Source organism: Salvelinus alpinus, chromosome 23 (genome assembly GCF_045679555.1).
Source record: "Salvelinus alpinus chromosome 23, SLU_Salpinus.1, whole genome shotgun sequence".
Taxonomy (NCBI): domain Eukaryota; kingdom Metazoa; phylum Chordata; class Actinopteri; order Salmoniformes; family Salmonidae; genus Salvelinus; species Salvelinus alpinus.
The window spans coordinates 15,416,663-15,435,907 of NC_092108.1; the positions used below are offsets into that span (position 1 = coordinate 15,416,663).

Here is a 19,245-nt window from a genome sequence, read left to right on the forward strand (position 1 = left end):
TGGCAGTTAGACACAAATGGCCTTTTAATAGGAAGCAGTTCACAACCAGGCTGCATTCTAACCCACCTTCATTCTAGATAAAGAACAATCAATCGTAATGATAATAAACAAATTAGAAACATCCTCAGTAGAAAATAATTCTCTCATGCGAATTCCGTGTACACGCTACATTCATATTGGTTAAATATTTGTATGTATTCACAAGCCTTTTAAAAAATAAAATGTTATAATTCATTATCATTACATAGGTATTCAAATGAAAAGAGAAAAAAATCCCATTATTGGTAACATTAAAGAGACGCGTGCTGGCACGATAAAGTTCATTTTCCCTTCATGCACTGGTGTTTGTTTTTATTCACAGGGTGGGCATCACTTGGTCTCCATGGAGATGGAGATGTGGTGGCGTGCATGCATGTCATCATCTCACGTGTGCCCTTTTGTGCTTGCGCATATGTTAGTGTATGTGTATATGTGCGTGTGTGTGCAGTCTTTCTATGAGTGGTAAGAAACAGCAGGTTATTGGAGTTAAATTAAGTGATACATGTGCTTTCAGAAGCACCACTAGCAGTACTGTCAGCTGTCATGATCATGTGATGTGAAATGACATTCAGAAGCCTTGCCTTTGGTTAAACAGAAGCTCAGAAGATAAAAACAAAAACAGAACAGCAATGTATTAGCTCTCCCTCCACAATGCAACATGACACAGTCCATGTTGCTCTCTAGCCATGAAAATAGCAGCAGAAGCTCTAGAGTTGATTCAAACTCATGTACAACAAGCACAAACATCACAATACAAGCATTTTGTGCCAACACCCATATGGCATTTGCATTGTAAAAAAGAAAAGTAATAAAAAACTATATTGTGACACTGGAGAGAGCCAGTGAAATGTGTTGTTTTACAGTCAGCCATGGTGGAAAACGGGAAGGGTTGGGTAGGGTGCCCCTGGAGCAAATTACAATAAGATAAGTCTTTATATGCTGAGTGGGTGGTTGATATATAGATGGCTTGATGTGGTATTATTAAACTACTACGATGGCTTGATGTGGTATTATTAAACTACTACGATGGCTTGATGTGGTATTATTTAACTACTACGATGGCTTGATGTGGTATTATTAAACTACTACGATGGCTTGATGTGGTATTATTAAACTACTACGATGGCTTGATGTGGTATTATTAAACTACTACGATGGCTTGGGCGTTGACACTTCTACTAGCCAACACAAGTCTTTGAAAAACACTAGCTGGTCCATTTGAGTTGGTCCATTCATCTCAATCTCTGCAAAGTCATCCTCTGGAAAAGTCAGACCAGGAGCTGACTGAACAGCAGATAGGAGAGGTCTTAATGTAAGCCGAAATTCATTCTCTCCAATGTACAGTATTCCCAAAGTATTTCCCAGTATGCCAAGCAAAACACACACATGTCCTATGAGAAGGAAATTGAGATGAGTCCATTATAACAAGGAATTTCCCACTCAGTGGTCCAATGAAAATGTGGGATTGGCATTCCACTCCTTGGATCATGGTATTGCAGTTGGAATTCCTGGGCATGCCACAGGTCTCCAGTGATTACGTTGGGGTTATATTGCTTGCCTCTACATACCACAAATAAACCCTGAGCCCAGAAATCAGGTAGGACAGAAACGACGGACACAGACAGACACACACACAGCCATACTCCAAAACGGGCTAAAGCTTATCCTCAGAAAAATGCAGGGCCAAATTGTCAAAACAGACAAATAGGTATTGCCTTAAAAACACAGAATCAGATGATTGAAAAGGCAGTCAGAGAAACCATGCAGTTGCTCTGTAGTGACCTTATGGTGTACAGTGAACTCCAAAAGTATTGGGACAGTGACACATTTTGTTGTTGTTTTGGCTCTGTACACCAGCACTTTGGATTTTAAATGATACAATGACTATGAAGTTAAAGTGCAGACTGTCAGCTTTACCTTTAAGGTATTGTCATCCATATCGGGTGAACCATTTAGAAATTACAAAAAGTATTGGGACAAATTCACTTTCACATTTATTAAAGTAGTCAAAAGTGTAGTATTTGGTCCCATATGCCTAGTACCCAATGTCTACATCAAGCTTGTGACTCTACAAGCTTGTTGGATCCATTTGCGGTTTGTTTTGGTTGTTTCAGATAATTTTGTGCCCAATATAAATTGGTAAATAATATATTGTTTCATTTTAGAGTCACTTTTATTGTAAATAAGAATATAATATGTTTCTAAACACTTCTACATGAATATAGATGCTATGGCTAATCCTGAATTAATTGTGAATAATGATGAGTGAGAAAGTTACAGACACACAAATATCATACCCCCAAGACATGCTAACCTCTCACCTTTACAATAGCACAGGATGTTAGCATTTAGCAATCTGAAACACAACCAAAACAAACATGCAAATGAATCCAACAAATTTGTAGAGTCACAAGCGTGATGTATTCATTACATGCAAGGAATATGGGACCAAATACTTAATTTTTAACTACTTTAATACCCATATAAGTGAATTTGTCCCAATACTTTTGGTCCCTTAAAATGGGGGGACTATGTACAAAAAGTTTCTAAATTAAAAGTCATTGTATCATTTCAAATCCAAAGTGCTGGAGTACAGAGCCAAAACAACATGTGTCACTGTCCCAATACTTCTGGAGCTCACTGTATATAGTGGCCTATGGGTTAGTTTTATCTTATGGCCCATAGCACAGAAAACATATTTATAAAATTCTCACAAACACAGATGGGTGGAGTGACCAGGCAGTGTGTCCCTTCAGTAATGTCTATGTCTGCTGGTCCTGTAGCCCTTTGCAGTATTTGTGCACTTTCAAGGGAACATAGAAGGGGGTTTATGAGGGGTTGAATCAATCATCTATTGGCTAGTATTACTCCTTTATAGTAATGTCAGGCCAGGGCCATTGCTAGGGTAGGTGAGTATGTAAAAAGAGAAGACCATCTTCAAAAGGTACATGTTTGGGTCTGCGGCACCATCTCAGTGTCTATATACAACATGGCCATATGGTGTGTTCCTAACACGCTGACATCCAACAACTCTGATCCAAACCTCAACCCATGTGAAAGACTGGCGTATCTTACAATCATCCAAAATACACATTCATATCAAACGTCGGCACATTCTTCTTTTCTCACGTAGTTTTTTACTGGATAGTAGTTTTCTTCATGGTTACAAAGGTTATTATTATGTTAACCCTTATTATACCAGGTTATATGCACCGTGCACACAGGTATAAGGTGTCAAGTGTCCGTGGGGGGCGGGGTCTGTACAGCTGTTGCCGTGGTATCAGCTAATTAATCACAGTGTTCTGAGAATTGGGTTCAACATGCAGGAAGTACATCATCACACGAGGTAGGATGAAGCTGCACCCAGACGCTGATCTAAGATCAATGTTACATTTCCCCCTCCCCAACAGGCAAAGACAGGACAACTGTGTAAGCTGATCCTAGATCTGTCACTGAGGTCTACTTCTACCCAGAGCACATCACACGACAGGAAGACTGAGCACAACATAGAGAAAAGGAAAGAGAGCGAAAGAGAACGACACACTGATAAACCCACAGACAGACTAATAGGAACAGATGGAGAAGTAAGAGTTGGGGTTTAGGGCTGCTCTCCTGAACATGCCGAGAGGTCAAAGTGCAAAGTCATCTGTCTCTATAACTCCACCATAACTCATCCGGTGATATTTGTTTCTCACATTTCTGCATTAAATATATATAAAATGTGTAATATGCAAGAGTGAAAGAGAGATAATGAGAGAGAGAGAGCAGTAAAAATTGATTGATAAATTGATTGGTTCATTGACAGGTGTTCAAAATACATCTATGGCAGAAGGAACTGTTGGCCACCTCTGTGTTTGTGTACATGTGATAATCATTATGTGATTAGAGATTATTAGTGTGTTCATGACTGTGTTTATATGATATAAACATGCCAGTATTGTATTAGTGTGTGTGTGTGTGTGTGTGTGTGTGTGTGTGTGTGTGTGTGTGTGTGTGTGTGTGTGTGTGTGTGTGTGTGTGTGTGTGTGTGTGTATCTAAATCAGTATCTTGATCACTAGGCCCATCTCTACTCTCCCTCTCAGCTCGCCCGTCCCTCCTCGGCAGAGCGCTGGTCTGACTTGAGCTTGACAAACTCTTTGGCCACGTCGTCGTTGTTGCGTTGGGACAGGATCCTCAGTACCGTCAGGCCCGTCTCGTCCATGTGGACCCTCTTCCCCAGGGGGAGCCAGCACGTCATGCTGCCCCGGGAGGCCATGTCCTTCAACTGCATCAGGGCCATGCCCACCGTACGGTCCTCCCTGGCGAAGCAGTAGTCCTTCACACACACCTGCAGCTCATAGCCCTCCGGACCCAACTCGCTGCCCAAGGAACTGGAGAGGAGACAGAGGAGAGGTTTGTTAGATAGCGCACACACACACACAGACCCCCCCCCCCCCCCCCCACCAGACAGAAACCTGATATACTCACTACTGGAAGGTCTCGTTGAACTTGGGCGACCAGCTGTTGTTCTTGGACTTGGTGGCGTGCTTCCTCTTTTTGTCAGTGAGGTGGGGACCAATGATGTAGACCTCCACGAAGGGACGAAATATCCCCTGTGTCTGCCACTTAATGTCATTAGCAGCAATCACTGAGTGAGAGAGAGAGAGAGAGAGAAGGGTGATGAGAGAAGAGGGGGAAGAGGGTTGGGAAAGAGGTGCAGAAAGAGGTGCATGAGGAGGGTTGTTTGAAGAAGATGAGCAGAGATGACATGTAGCTAGTTTGTAGTGCATTTCAAAGAAGCTCAAGTCTAGTGCAATTAGAACGCATGTAAAGCCCATCATCACCCCTACCTTACGCACTCCCGTTCCCCATTACACCCCCCCCCCCCCCCCCCGCCCCCCCTCGCCCTCAGCCCCTCCATCGATCCCTCTCTCCCCCCCTCAGCCCCTCCCGCCATCGCTTCCTCTCTCACCTCTCACAGTGATCTTGTGTTCTCCAGTGTTGGGATGGGTGTAGATCTCCACGTGCATTACCACCTCTCCGATTGGCTCCTCCACTCCCGACCCTGCCAGAGGTCAAGAGTTAACCACCACATCAGACACACAGAGTTGAGATCACTGCAGTTGACCATAGCCCTCTGACCCCACCAGTGTTTCAGACAGTGACTGGCTGTGTGTGTGTGTGTGTGTGTGTGTGTGTGTGTGTGTGTGTGTGTGTGTGTGTGTGTGTGTGTGTGTGTGTGTGTGTGTGTGTGTGTGTGTGTGTGTGTGTGTGTGTGTGTGTGTGTGTGTGTGTGTGTGTGTGTGTGTGTGTGTGTGACTGTGACATTTGGATCGTTCTGAGCTAAATGTAAAAATGTTGTTGATTTCACAAGTTTAAAAAATGAAGGAAAATCAGCTCTATGAACTGTTACTTTTTGGGGGATCGAACCGGTTTAGAAAAAAATAGGGATTCTGCTCGGAACGGAACGATTAGTACTAAAACAAACACACATATACACACACCTCTTGGTAACGAGATGAACAGGGCTTAGCTGAGCAAGGTTTAATACCAGGGTTAAGATCAAGCTACAGGATTGCAGACAAGACTGTAATTCACTAATTGAGGGTACTTCTCCTGAAAACACCTGTTTAAAATGGATAGGTGTAGAGAGAAGGAGAGGGAGGAAGAAATGGAGGGGTGGGTGGGGGTATGCACGGTCACAGGCACTTACCCTTTTCTGGTAATGTGTCTTCGTTGAGGGTATACCTGACCCCCTTCCCTCCATGGACTAGCAGTGAGAGAGGGAGAGAAGACACCTCAATAGGATGTATTCTTTTAACACATTTCACAATGACAGTTAGCATTACAAAATAGATCAGACACACAGGCAGCCAGCGAGCCAGCCAACCAGCCAGCCCACTAGCCAGACAGACGGGCCAGCCAGCCAGCTACTAGCCAGCCAGCCAGACCACTAGCCAGACAGCCAACCAGACCACTAGCCAGACAGCCAACCAGACCACTAGCCAGACAGCCAACCAGACCACTAGTCAGGCAGCCAACCAGACAGCCAACCAGACCACTAGCCAGGCAGCCAACCAGACAGCCAACCAGACCACTAGCCAGACAGCCAACCAGACCACTAGCCAGGCAGCCAACCAGACAGCCAACCAGACCACTAGCCAGGCAGCCAACCAGACAGCCAACCAGACCACTAGCTAGACAGCCAACCAGACAGCCAACCAGACCACTAACCAGACAGCCAAGCAGACCACTAGCCAGGCAGCCAACCTGACAGCCAACCAGACCACTAGCCAGACAGACAGAGACAGAGGGTGTGACGTACCCTGAGCGTTTTGTGAAAGGACAAACTTCCTGATGAGCTTGTCAGTGTGTTGTGTGTAGAGGGACAGGGCATAGTGCAGAGACTTCAGGTCAGGACTCTTCTCCAGGAACGTCTTCTTCAGACCCACACCACCCGCATGGAAGTATTGCTGCAGGGGCAGAGGTCAACAGGCATTGTTATTTATCCTTAGAGAGATGTAACATAGTATAACCCTTGTTATAAGACATCCCAAAGGCTCGGACATGCTTATAACAAGTTATGAAGCATCATACAGTATCAGACATACTATTTACTGCATAGTACACATTTTACATACTGTACATGTAGTATACGGTACCTTAATGGTGTCCAATGCCAGCTCTATGATGGCACACTGTTTAGGGGAGAGAGCCTTGGCCTCCTCTCTCACAATGTGCTCCTGCAGAGTACCGGGAAACAGACAACAGAGTTAATGCAACAATGTAGTTAATACGACACAATACAACCCAGGCCTGCATTTTATATGAAACGTGCTGTAGAAATCAAGAAAGGAACTCATCCTAATGCGTCACCATAAAGGAACTCATCCTAATGTGTCACCATAAAGGAACTCATCCTAATGCGTCATCATAAAGGAACTCATCCTAATGCGTCATCATAAAGGAACTCATCCTAATGCGTCACCATAAAGGAACTCATCCTAATGCGTCACCATAAAGGAACTCATCCTAATGTGTCACCATAAAGGAACTCATCCTAATGCGTCATCATAAAGGAACTCATCCTAATGCGTCATCATAAAGGAACTCATCCTAATGCGTCACCATAAAGGAACTCATCCTAATGCGTCATCATAAAGGAACTCATCCTAATGCATCATCATAAAGGAACTCATCCTAATGCGTCATCATAAAGGAACTCATCCTAATGCGTCACCATAAAGGAACTCATCCTAATGCGTCATCATAAAGGAACTCATCCTAATGCGTCATCATAAAGGAACTCATCCTAATGTGTCACCATAAAGGAACTCATCCTAATGCGTCATCATAAAGGAACTCATCCTAATGCGTCATCATAAAATAACTCATCCTAATGTGTCACCATAAAGGAACTCATCCTAATGTGTCACCATAAAGGAACTCATCCTAATGTGTCACCATAAAGGAACTCATCCTAATGTGTCACCATAAAGGAACTCATCCTAATGCGTCATCATAAAGGAACTCATCCTAATGTGTCACCATAAAGGAACTCATCCTAATGTGTCACCATAAAGGAACTCATCCTAATGCGTCATCATAAAGGAACTCATCCTAATGTGTCACCATAAAGGAACTCATCCTAATGCGTCATCATAAAGGAACTCATCCTAATGTGTCATCATAAAGGAACTCATCCTAATGCGTCACCATAAAGGAACTCATCCTAATGTGTCACCATAAAGGAACTCATCCTAATGCGTCATCATAAAATAACTCATCCTAATGCGTCATCATAAAGGAACTCATCCTAATGCGTCACCATAAAGGAACTCATCCTAATGTGTCACCATAAAGGAACTCATCCTAATGTGTCACCATAAAGGAACTCATCCTAATGCGTCACCATAAAGGAACTCATCCTAATGCGTCATCATAAAGGAACTCATCCTAATGCATCATCATAAAGGAACTCATCCTAATGCGTCATCATAAAGGAACTCATCCTAATGCGTCACCATAAAGGAACTCATCCTAATGCGTCATCATAAAGGAACTCATCCTAATGCGTCATCATAAAGGAACTCATCCTAATGTGTCACCATAAAGGAACTCATCCTAATGCGTCATCATAAAGGAACTCATCCTAATGCGTCATCATAAAATAACTCATCCTAATGTGTCACCATAAAGGAACTCATCCTAATGTGTCACCATAAAGGAACTCATCCTAATGTGTCACCATAAAGGAACTCATCCTAATGTGTCACCATAAAGGAACTCATCCTAATGCGTCATCATAAAGGAACTCATCCTAATGTGTCACCATAAAGGAACTCATCCTAATGTGTCATCATAAAGGAACTCATCCTAATGCGTCACCATAAAGGAACTCATCCTAATGTGTCACCATAAAGGAACTCATCCTAATGCGTCATCATAAAGGAACTCATCCTAATGTGTCATCATAAAGGAACTCATCCTAATGCGTCACCATAAAGGAACTCATCCTAATGTGTCACCATAAAGGAACTCATCCTAATGTGTCACCATAAAGGAACTCATCCTAATGCGTCACCATAAAGGAACTCATCCTAATGTGTCACCATAAAGGAACTCATCCTAATGCGTCACCATAAAGGAACTCATCCTAATGCGTCACCATAAAGGAACTCATCCTAATGTGTCATCATAAAGGAACTCATCCTAATGTGTCACCATAAAGGAACTCATCCTAATGTGTCACCATAAAATAACTCATCCTAATGCGTCATCATAAAGGAACTCATCCTAATGCGTCATCATAAAGGAACTCATCCTAATGCGTCATCATAAAGGAACTCATCCTAATGTGTCACCATAAAGGAACTCATCCTAATGTGTCACCATAAAGGAACTCATCCTAATGCGTCATCATAAAGGAACTCATCCTAATGCGTCATCATAAAATAACTCATCCTAATGTGTCACCATAAAGGAACTCATCCTAATGTGTCACCATAAAGGAACTCATCCTAATGTGTCACCATAAAGGAACTCATCCTAATGTGTCACCATAAAGGAACTCATCCTAATGCGTCATCATAAAGGAACTCATCCTAATGTGTCACCATAAAGGAACTCATCCTAATGTGTCATCATAAAGGAACTCATCCTAATGCGTCACCATAAAGGAACTCATCCTAATGTGTCACCATAAAGGAACTCATCCTAATGCGTCATCATAAAGGAACTCATCCTAATGTGTCATCATAAAGGAACTCATCCTAATGCGTCACCATAAAGGAACTCATCCTAATGTGTCACCATAAAGGAACTCATCCTAATGCGTCATCATAAAATAACTCATCCTAATGCGTCATCATAAAGGAACTCATCCTAATGCGTCACCATAAAGGAACTCATCCTAATGTGTCACCATAAAGGAACTCATCCTAATGTGTCACCATAAAGGAACTCATCCTAATGTGTCACCATAAAGGAACTCATCCTAATGCGTCACCATAAAGGAACTCATCCTAATGCGTCATCATAAAGGAACTCATCCTAATGCATCATCATAAAGGAACTCATCCTAATGCGTCATCATAAAGGAACTCATCCTAATGCGTCACCATAAAGGAACTCATCCTAATGCGTCATCATAAAGGAACTCATCCTAATGCGTCATCATAAAGGAACTCATCCTAATGTGTCACCATAAAGGAACTCATCCTAATGCGTCATCATAAAGGAACTCATCCTAATGCGTCATCATAAAATAACTCATCCTAATGTGTCACCATAAAGGAACTCATCCTAATGTGTCACCATAAAGGAACTCATCCTAATGTGTCACCATAAAGGAACTCATCCTAATGTGTCACCATAAAGGAACTCATCCTAATGCGTCATCATAAAGGAACTCATCCTAATGTGTCACCATAAAGGAACTCATCCTAATGTGTCATCATAAAGGAACTCATCCTAATGCGTCACCATAAAGGAACTCATCCTAATGTGTCACCATAAAGGAACTCATCCTAATGCGTCATCATAAAGGAACTCATCCTAATGTGTCATCATAAAGGAACTCATCCTAATGCGTCACCATAAAGGAACTCATCCTAATGTGTCACCATAAAGGAACTCATCCTAATGCGTCATCATAAAATAACTCATCCTAATGCGTCATCATAAAGGAACTCATCCTAATGCGTCACCATAAAGGAACTCATCCTAATGTGTCACCATAAAGGAACTCATCCTAATGCGTCATCATAAAGGAACTCATCCTAATGCGTCATCATAAAGGAACTCATCCTAATGTGTCATCATAAAGGAACTCATCCTAATGCGTCATCATAAAGGAACTCATCCTAATGTGTCACCATAAAGGAACTCATCCTAATGCGTCATCATAAAGGAACTCATCCTAATGCGTCACCATAAAGGAACTCATCCTAATGCGTCACCATAAAGGAACTCATCCTAATGTGTCACCATAAAGGAACTCATCCTAATGCGTCACCATAAAGGAACTCACCCTAATGTGTCATCATAAAGGAACTCATCCTAATGCGTCACCATAAAGGAACTCATCCTAATGTGTCACCATAAAGGAACTCATCCTAATGTGTCACCATAAAATAACTCATCCTAATGCGTCATCATAAAGGAACTCATCCTAATGCGTCATCATAAAGGAACTCATCCTAATGTGTCACCATAAAGGAACTCATCCTAATGCGTCACCATAAAGGAACTCATCCTAATGTGTCACCATAAAGGAACTCATCCTAATGCGTCACCATAAAGGAACTCATCCTAATGTGTCATCATAAAGGAACTCATCCTAATGTGTCACCATAAAGGAACTCATCCTAATGTGTCACCATAAAATAACTCATCCTAATGCGTCATCATAAAGGAACTCATCCTAATGCGTCATCATAAAGGAACTCATCCTAATGTGTCACCATAAAGGAACTCATCCTAATGTGTCACCATAAAGGAACTCATCCTAATGCGTCACCATAAAGGAACTCATCCTAATGCGTCATCATAAAATAACTCATCCTAATGCGTCATCATAAAATAACTCATCCTAATGCGTCATCATAAAGGAACTCATCCTAATGCGTCACCATAAAGGAACTCATCCTAATGCGTCATCATAAAATAACTCATCCTAATGTGTCACCATAAAGGAACTCATCCTAATGTGTCACCATAAAGGAACTCATCCTAATGCGTCACCATAAAGGAACTCATCCTAATGTGTCACCATAAAGGAACTCATCCTAATGTGTCACCATAAAGGAACTCATCCTAATGCGTCACCATAAAGGAACTCATCCTAATGCGTCACCATAAAGGAACTCATCCTAATGCGTCATCATAAAATAACTCATCCTAATGCGTCATCATAAAGGAACTCATCCTAATGCGTCACCATAAAGGAACTCATCCTAATGCGTCATCATAAAATAACTCATCCTAATGTGTCACCATAAAGGAACTCATCCTAATGCGTCACCATAAAGGAACTCATCCTAATGTGTCACCATAAAGGAACTCATCCAAATGCGTCATCATAAAGGAACTCATCCTAATGAGTCATCATAAAGGAACTCATCCTAATGCGTCATCATAAAGGAACTCATCCTAATGCGTCACCATAAAGGAACTCATCCTAATGTGTCACCATAAAGGAACTCATCCTAATGCGTCACCATAAAGGAACTCATCCTAATGCGTCATCATAAAGGAACTCATCCTAATGTGTCACCATAAAGGAACTCATCCTAATGTGTCACCATAAAGGAACTCATCCTAATGTGTCACCATAAAGGAACTCATCCTAATGTGTCACCATAAAGGAACTCATCCTAATGTGTCACCATAAAGGAACTCATCCTAATGTGTCATCATAAAGGAACTCATCCTAATGTGTCACCATAAAGGAACTCATCCTAATGCGTCATCATAAAATAACTCATCCTAATGTGTCACCATAAAGGAACTCATCCTAATGCGTCATCATAAAATAACTCATCCTAATGCGTCACCATAAAGGAACTCATCCTAATGCGTCATCATAAAGGAACTCATCCTAATGCGTCACCATAAAGGAACTCATCCTAATGCATCATCATAAAGGAACTCATCCTAATGCGTCACCATAAAGGAACTCATCCTAAAGCATAATCATAAAGGAACTCATCCTAATGCGTCATCATAAAGGAACTCATCCTAATGTGTCATCATAAAGGAACTCATCCTAATGTGTCATCATAAAGGAACTCATCCTAATGTGTCACCATAAAGGAACTCATCCTAATGCGTCACCATAAAGGAACTCATCCTAATGTGTCACCATAAAGGAACTCATCCTAATGTGTCACCATAAAGGAACTCATCCTAATGCGTCACCATAAAGGAACTCATCCTAATGCGTCACCATAAAGGAACTCATCCTAATGCGTCATCATAAAATAACTCATCCTAATGCGTCATCATAAAGGAACTCATCCTAATGCGTCACCATAAAGGAACTCATCCTAATGCGTCATCATAAAATAACTCATCCTAATGTGTCACCATAAAGGAACTCATCCTAATGCGTCACCATAAAGGAACTCATCCTAATGTGTCACCATAAAGGAACTCATCCTAATGCGTCATCATAAAGGAACTCATCCTAATGTGTCATCATAAAGGAACTCATCCTAATGCGTCACCATAAAGGAACTCATCCTAATGTGTCACCATAAAGGAACTCATCCTAATGCGTCACCATAAAGGAACTCATCCTAATGCGTCATCATAAAGGAACTCATCCTAATGTGTCACCATAAAGGAACTCATCCTAATGTGTCACCATAAAGGAACTCATCCTAATGTGTCACCATAAAGGAACTCATCCTAATGTGTCACCATAAAGGAACTCATCCTAATGTGTCACCATAAAGGAACTCATCCTAATGTGTCATCATAAAGGAACTCATCCTAATGTGTCACCATAAAGGAACTCATCCTAATGCGTCATCATAAAATAACTCATCCTAATGTGTCACCATAAAGGAACTCATCCTAATGCGTCATCATAAAATAACTCATCCTAATGCGTCACCATAAAGGAACTCATCCTAATGCGTCATCATAAAGTAACTCATCCTAATGCGTCACCATAAAGGAACTCATCCTAATGCATCATCATAAAGGAACTCATCCTAATGCGTCACCATAAAGGAACTCATCCTAATGCATCATCATAAAGGAACTCATCCTAATGCGTCATCATAAAGGAACTCATCCTAATGTGTCATCATAAAGGAACTCATCCTAATGTGTCATCATAAAGGAACTCATCCTAATGTGTCATCATCATTACCTTGAGCTTGGAAAGCTGACCCAACTCCTTAGCTGCATTAAAGATCATCTGAGTGCCCTGTGATGGAGAGAGAGAGAGAGAGAGAGAGAGAGAGAGAGAGAGAGAGAGAGAGAGAGAGAGAGAGAGAGAGAGAGAGAGAGAGAGAGAGAAGAATGATGAGAGAGAAGGATGATGGTGGTGAGAGAAGAGGGGGAAGAGGGTTGGGGAGGTGGTGCAGAGAGCGGAGCATGAGGAGGGGGAGAGTTGTTTGAAGATGAGGAGAGTACAAATTACACATACATGTAGTTAAACATGTCACAATAAAGAATCGGGGGAAAAGACATGTGCAGGAGAGGTTTCAAATCCAGTACGGGATTGTGTGGTAACCTCCAATCCATTCAACATACAGGCAACACTGTAGTGGAAGGACATGTTCCTTCTAAAAGAAAAACGTGACAAGGAGAAAAATATGAGACAGGTAAAGGAGGGGAGGAAGAGGAGAAAGGGGACTAAAGAGGGGAGGAAGAGGAGAAAGGGGACTAAGGGGGAGGAAGAGGAGATATGGGATAAGGAGGGGAGGAAGAGGAGAAAGGGGACTAAGGGGGGAGGAAGAGGAGAAAGGGGACTAACGGGGAGGAAAGGTGCTGTATTACAGTGGCACCAGGTCAGGTATTCCATGGCTCAGCCGTGCACCATGCTCATTTCATTTCTAACATACAGACAGGGTTTGATAATGACACTATACAATGCGCTCAAATCAATCCCTCTCCTCCTATCCACTAGTCACTCATGTAGATCTGGAGGGAGTGGATAGGTGTTAGCCTTACTGCTTACAACAACCCAATCCTTCTGGAGTTATACAAGTAGGCCTAGGGGCTGGGGATAAATCTGAGACAGGGAGGGGGTTACACTGAGTAGCATGGGGGACAAGAGGAGTGATGTCACAGGTAGCAGAGGACTCCGTGTGTCTGTGCTGACAGACATCATACAGGGAGAAACACACACACACACACACTCATTCACGCGAGCGCGCACACACACACACACTCATTCACGCGAGCACGCACGCACGCACGCACACACACACACACACACACACACACACATCACAGACACACAAACACACACAGTACTTACTATAACCTGAGGAGGAGAGGGTGGGGCAATGGCGAGAGAGAGGGGGTCAGTGAAACTGCACAGGCCCATCTCAACAAATCAACAACCAGGAATCCTCTACATCTTATTCTAGCCAAAGAGTACGTTCACAACTTCATATTTCTAAATTAATGGTAGATACTGTATTATACTATGGAAAATCATTTTTAAAGACTGGAAGCAGAGAGAATGTATGGAAGAGAATTATGCTCAGGTTTTTAGACATAAGAAAATGTGTGTGTGTGTATACGTGTGTGTATACGTGTGTGTTACTCACCGACTGGTCTGTGAACGGTGGAAGCACAATGCTTTTCTCCATAGTGTTAATGACCAGTTTCCACAGTTCCTTCAGCACTCTCTTCAGCACAGTCTTCTCACAGATCTTAGCAAACAGCGACAGACTAGAGAGGAGAGAATACATCTTAGTACACCCATGCAGAAGAAGAGAGAGAGGGAGGGAGGGAGTGTGTGTGTGTGTGTGTGTGTGTGTGTGTGTGTGTGTGTGTGTGTGTGTGTGTGTGTGTGTGTGTGTGTGTGTGTGTGTGTGTGTGTGTGTGTGTGTGTGTGTGTGTGTGTGTGTGTGTGTGTGTGTGTGTGTGTGCATTTTCAACCTGTTTAATCTTCAACAGATTGCAGAAACCATCTACAGCCAAACAACTTTAACTGTTTATTAGCAATGAATTATTCACCACTTTCCTTAGCATCAGTATAACAAACCCCTTACAGTTTAACATCACAGGGTTTCCTTGATGTACACTGGAAAAACCCTTTGTTTCCCCCATTGAATCGACTATATAGATAATGTACGTGGATATAACATCTGCTGAACACCATCCCCTCAGGTTGTCCAATTTGCAGCAACAATCATATGTTCCAAAACCTCGCTGTGATTGTATTGCTTTTTTTGTAAGCTTTTTCAGGCCAACTCCAATATTGTTGTGACTGTGTCACCCTTACATCACATTCACAGCCTGGCCTGCTTCTGACTCTCAACCCGCATCCTTCTATCAGGGCCCCAGTCGAGACGGCTGCCTACTTTACCAGACGAGACGGCTGCCTACTTTACCAGACGAGACGGCTGCCTACTTTACCAGACGAGACAGCTGCCTACTTTACCAGACGAGACAGCTGCTCTACTTTACCAGACGAGACGGCTGCCTACTTTACCAGACGAGACGGCTGCCTACTTTACCAGACGAGACGGCTGCCTACTTTACCAGACGAGACGGCTGCCTACTTTACCAGACGAGACGGCTGCCTACTTTACCAGACGAGACAGCTGCCTACTTTACCAGACGAGACAGCTGCTCTACTTTACCAGACGAGACAGCTGCCTACTTTACCAGACGAGACAGCTGCCTACTTTACCAGACGAGACAGCTGCTCTACTTTACCAGACGAGACAGCTGCCTACTTTACCAGACGAGACAGCTGCCTACTTTACCAGCTTGTCTAGACAAGGATGGAAGGTGACACGATTGTCAATGAAATATGTTCATGGGTTTTTATTGTCATGTTGTGTGTATTTTGAGTAGTTTATTAGGTTACAATACCTTTTGACACGAAAGTATGGATTGACTGTTATAGATACATCTATTAAACTAGACCGTACTGATAAAAGTAGCAAAAAGGAAGGAAATTAATGGGGTCACACTTTATTTGGATAGTCCAGATAGTATGACCAGCTAACATCAACAGATGGACTATCAACAAATTATCTGTTGATAAGCAACTGCTTGCTAAGGTTACGGTTAGGGTTAGAATAAGGGTTAGGGTTAAGGCTAGTGTAAGAGTTAAGTTTACGGTTAGGACAAGGATTAGCGTTAGGGCTGGGGATAGTAGTTAGGGTTAGGGCTGGGGCTAGTTGTTAGCGATAGGGCTGGGGATAGTAGTTAGGGTTAGGGCTGGGGCTAGTAGTTAGGGTTAGGGCTGGGGCTAGTAGTTAGGGTTAGGGCTGTGGCTAGTTGCTAGCGATAGGGCTGGGGATAGTAGTTAGGGTTAGGGCTGGGGTTAGTTGTTAGGGTTAGGGCTGGGGCGGGTAGTTAGCATTAGGGCTGGGGTTAGTAGTTAGCATTAGGGCTGGGGGTAGTAGTTAGGGTTAGGGTTATTACATGGACCTCCCCATTATAATCTGAATGTCTTGTTTGACTTCAGAGACTTGTATGTGACCAATACACTACATGTCCAACAGTATGTGGACACCCCTTCAAATTATTAGCCCTAACTACTATTTCAGCCACACCCGTTGCTGACAGGTGTATAAAATTTAGCACATAGCCATGCAAATTTCCACAGACAAACAGTGACTTTCAACGTGGCACAGTCATAGGATAGCATCTTTCCAACAAGTCAGTTCGTCAAATGTCTGCCCTGCTAGAGCTGTCCCGGTCAACTGTAAGCGCAGTTAATATGAAGTGGAAATGTCTAGGAGCAGCAATGGCTCAGCCGCGAGTGGTAGGCCAAACAAAGGCAACCGAACGGGACCGGCAAGTGCTGAAATCCTTTGTCCTCGATTGCAACACTCACTACTGAGTTCCAAACTGCCTCTGGACGCAACTTCAGCACAAGAACTGTTCGTCAGGAGCTTCATGAAATGGGTTTCCATGGCCGAGCAGCCTCACACAAGCCTAAGTTCACCATGCTCAATGCCAAGCGTCGGCTGGAGTGGTGTAAAGTTGTACTCTGGAGCAGTGGAAATGCGTTCTCTGGAGTGATGAATCACACTTTGCCATCTGGCAGTCCGACACACAAATCTGGTTTGGTGGATGCCAGCAGAACTCTACCAGCCCCAATGCATAGTGCCAACTGTAAAGTTTGGTGGAGGAGGAGTAATGGTCTGGGGCTGTTTTTCATGGTTTGGTCTAGGACCCTTAATTACAGTGAAGGGAAATCTTAATGCCACAGCATACAATGACATTATAGACGATTATGTACTTCCAACTCTGTGGCAACAGTTTGGGGAAGGCCCTTTCCTGTTTCAGCATGACAATGTCCCTGTGCACAAAGCAAGGTCCATACAGAAATGGTTTGTCGAGATCGGAAAAACTTGACTGGACTGCACAGAGCCCTGACCTCAACGCCATCCAACACCTTTGAGATTAATCGGAACTTTAACTGCGAGCCAGACCAAATCGCCCAACATCAGTGCCCGACCTCACGAATGCTCTTCTGACTGAAAGGAAGCAAGTCCCCACAGCAATGTTCCAACATCTAGTGGAAAGCCTTCCCAGAAGAGTGGAGGCTGTTATAACAGCAAAGTAGGCACCAACTCCATATTAATGCCCATGATTTTGAAATGAGATGTTCGACGAGCAGGTGTCCACATACTTTTGGTCATGTAGTGTATGTGACAAATTTTGAAGTGCTTCGTGAGCCACAACATACTTGTGTGTGTGTGTGTGTGTGTGTGTGTGTGTGTGTGTGTGTGTGTGTGTGTGTGTGTGTGTGTGTGTGTGTGTGTGTGTGTGTGCGCGGCTCGGTCTCTGTGTCTCACTTGGTGTCGAGGAAGTCCATGATGGGCTGCAGGACGTTGTCTGCGTCACCGGCCACGCTGTTGTTGTCTGTAACAGTCTGTCCCTTCACCTGGCCCAAGATATCTCCCATCTGCTTTACATTTTCCTCAATCTGGGGCTGGAAACTATATACAGACAGACACACAGACAACAATCAAAACCCACAACTCTGGGTTGTATTCATTAGGCACCAAGCGGAAGAAAGCTGATTGAAAGAGGGAGTTCCAAAACGTTTTCCATTGCATGTCCTAATGAATACGACCCTGAAAGCGCCATGTTTCAACTAAACAAGTGCACACATACCCACACACAAACACACACACACACACACACCTGACGGCGAAGATCCTACTAAGGTCGTCCATGACGTTGTTGAGCTTTAATTGCAGGTCCTTCAGGAAGTCACTGGCCTCCACGTTCAGCTGGGGGCAGGAAGTAAGTGTCCTTAATAATACATTTATTTACATAGCAGGAAGTGTTCTTAATACATGTATTTACATAGCAGGAAGTGTCCTATATACATGTATTTAGTAAATTACATACTGTAGGTACAGTGTAATTACATTGTAGGTATACATTTTTACAGTATGGTTTCTGTGATAGCTCATAGAAGTCTGAGTGATGACTCAGAGGTCTGAGTGATGGCTCATAGAGGTCTGAGTGATGGCTCATAGAGGTCTGAGTGATGGCTCATAGAGGTCTGAGTGATGGACGTGGACGTTGACAGACTCACATTTTTGCCTCCCATGGCCTCAAACATCTTCTCCAGCTGCACTCTCAGCTGTTGGATGTTATTCATGATGATGCAGGGCTGAAGAAGACACAAATAAGGAGAGATCATATTTTACATCTCTCTCTGTATCTTGCACAGACAGACAGACAGACAGACAGACAGACAGACAGACAGACAGACAGACAGACAGACAGACAGACAGACAGACAGACAGACAGACAGACAGACAGACAGACAGACAGACAGACAGACAGACAGACAGACAGACAGACAGACAGACAGACAGACAGACAGACAGACAGACAGACAGACAGACAGACAGACAGACAGACAGACAGACAGACAGACGCTCAGTGAGTGTTGACTATAGATGAGTCAGTCCTTTGGGAGACTTAGTTCCCCTGAGAGCCAGTCCAGCTTCTCCCTTTAGACCACATTCAGCTAATCAAACACTCCTGCCCTTACA

The 19,245-nt window shown here is 43.2% G+C and overlaps 1 protein-coding gene across 1 annotated transcript in view; it reads right to left on the bottom strand.

Annotated features, from left to right (window-relative positions):
• Window positions 1–19,245, bottom strand: part of LOC139550325 (protein unc-13 homolog A-like) — a 112,506-nt gene continuing 93,261 nt past the window's right edge. The window contains exons 32-42 of the mRNA XM_071361154.1: window positions 18,780–18,857; window positions 18,380–18,468; window positions 18,028–18,171; window positions 14,812–14,935; window positions 13,401–13,457; window positions 6,682–6,762; window positions 6,345–6,492; window positions 5,733–5,789; window positions 4,992–5,084; window positions 4,508–4,667; window positions 1–4,410 (exon numbers count right to left, since the gene is read on the bottom strand). Coding sequence (XP_071217255.1) covers window positions 4,119–4,410; window positions 4,508–4,667; window positions 4,992–5,084; window positions 5,733–5,789; window positions 6,345–6,492; window positions 6,682–6,762; window positions 13,401–13,457; window positions 14,812–14,935; window positions 18,028–18,171; window positions 18,380–18,468; window positions 18,780–18,857 — 1,323 coding nt within the window. The 3' untranslated portion in view covers window positions 1–4,118. The remainder of the gene's footprint in view (window positions 4,411–4,507; window positions 4,668–4,991; window positions 5,085–5,732; window positions 5,790–6,344; window positions 6,493–6,681; window positions 6,763–13,400; window positions 13,458–14,811; window positions 14,936–18,027; window positions 18,172–18,379; window positions 18,469–18,779; window positions 18,858–19,245) is intronic.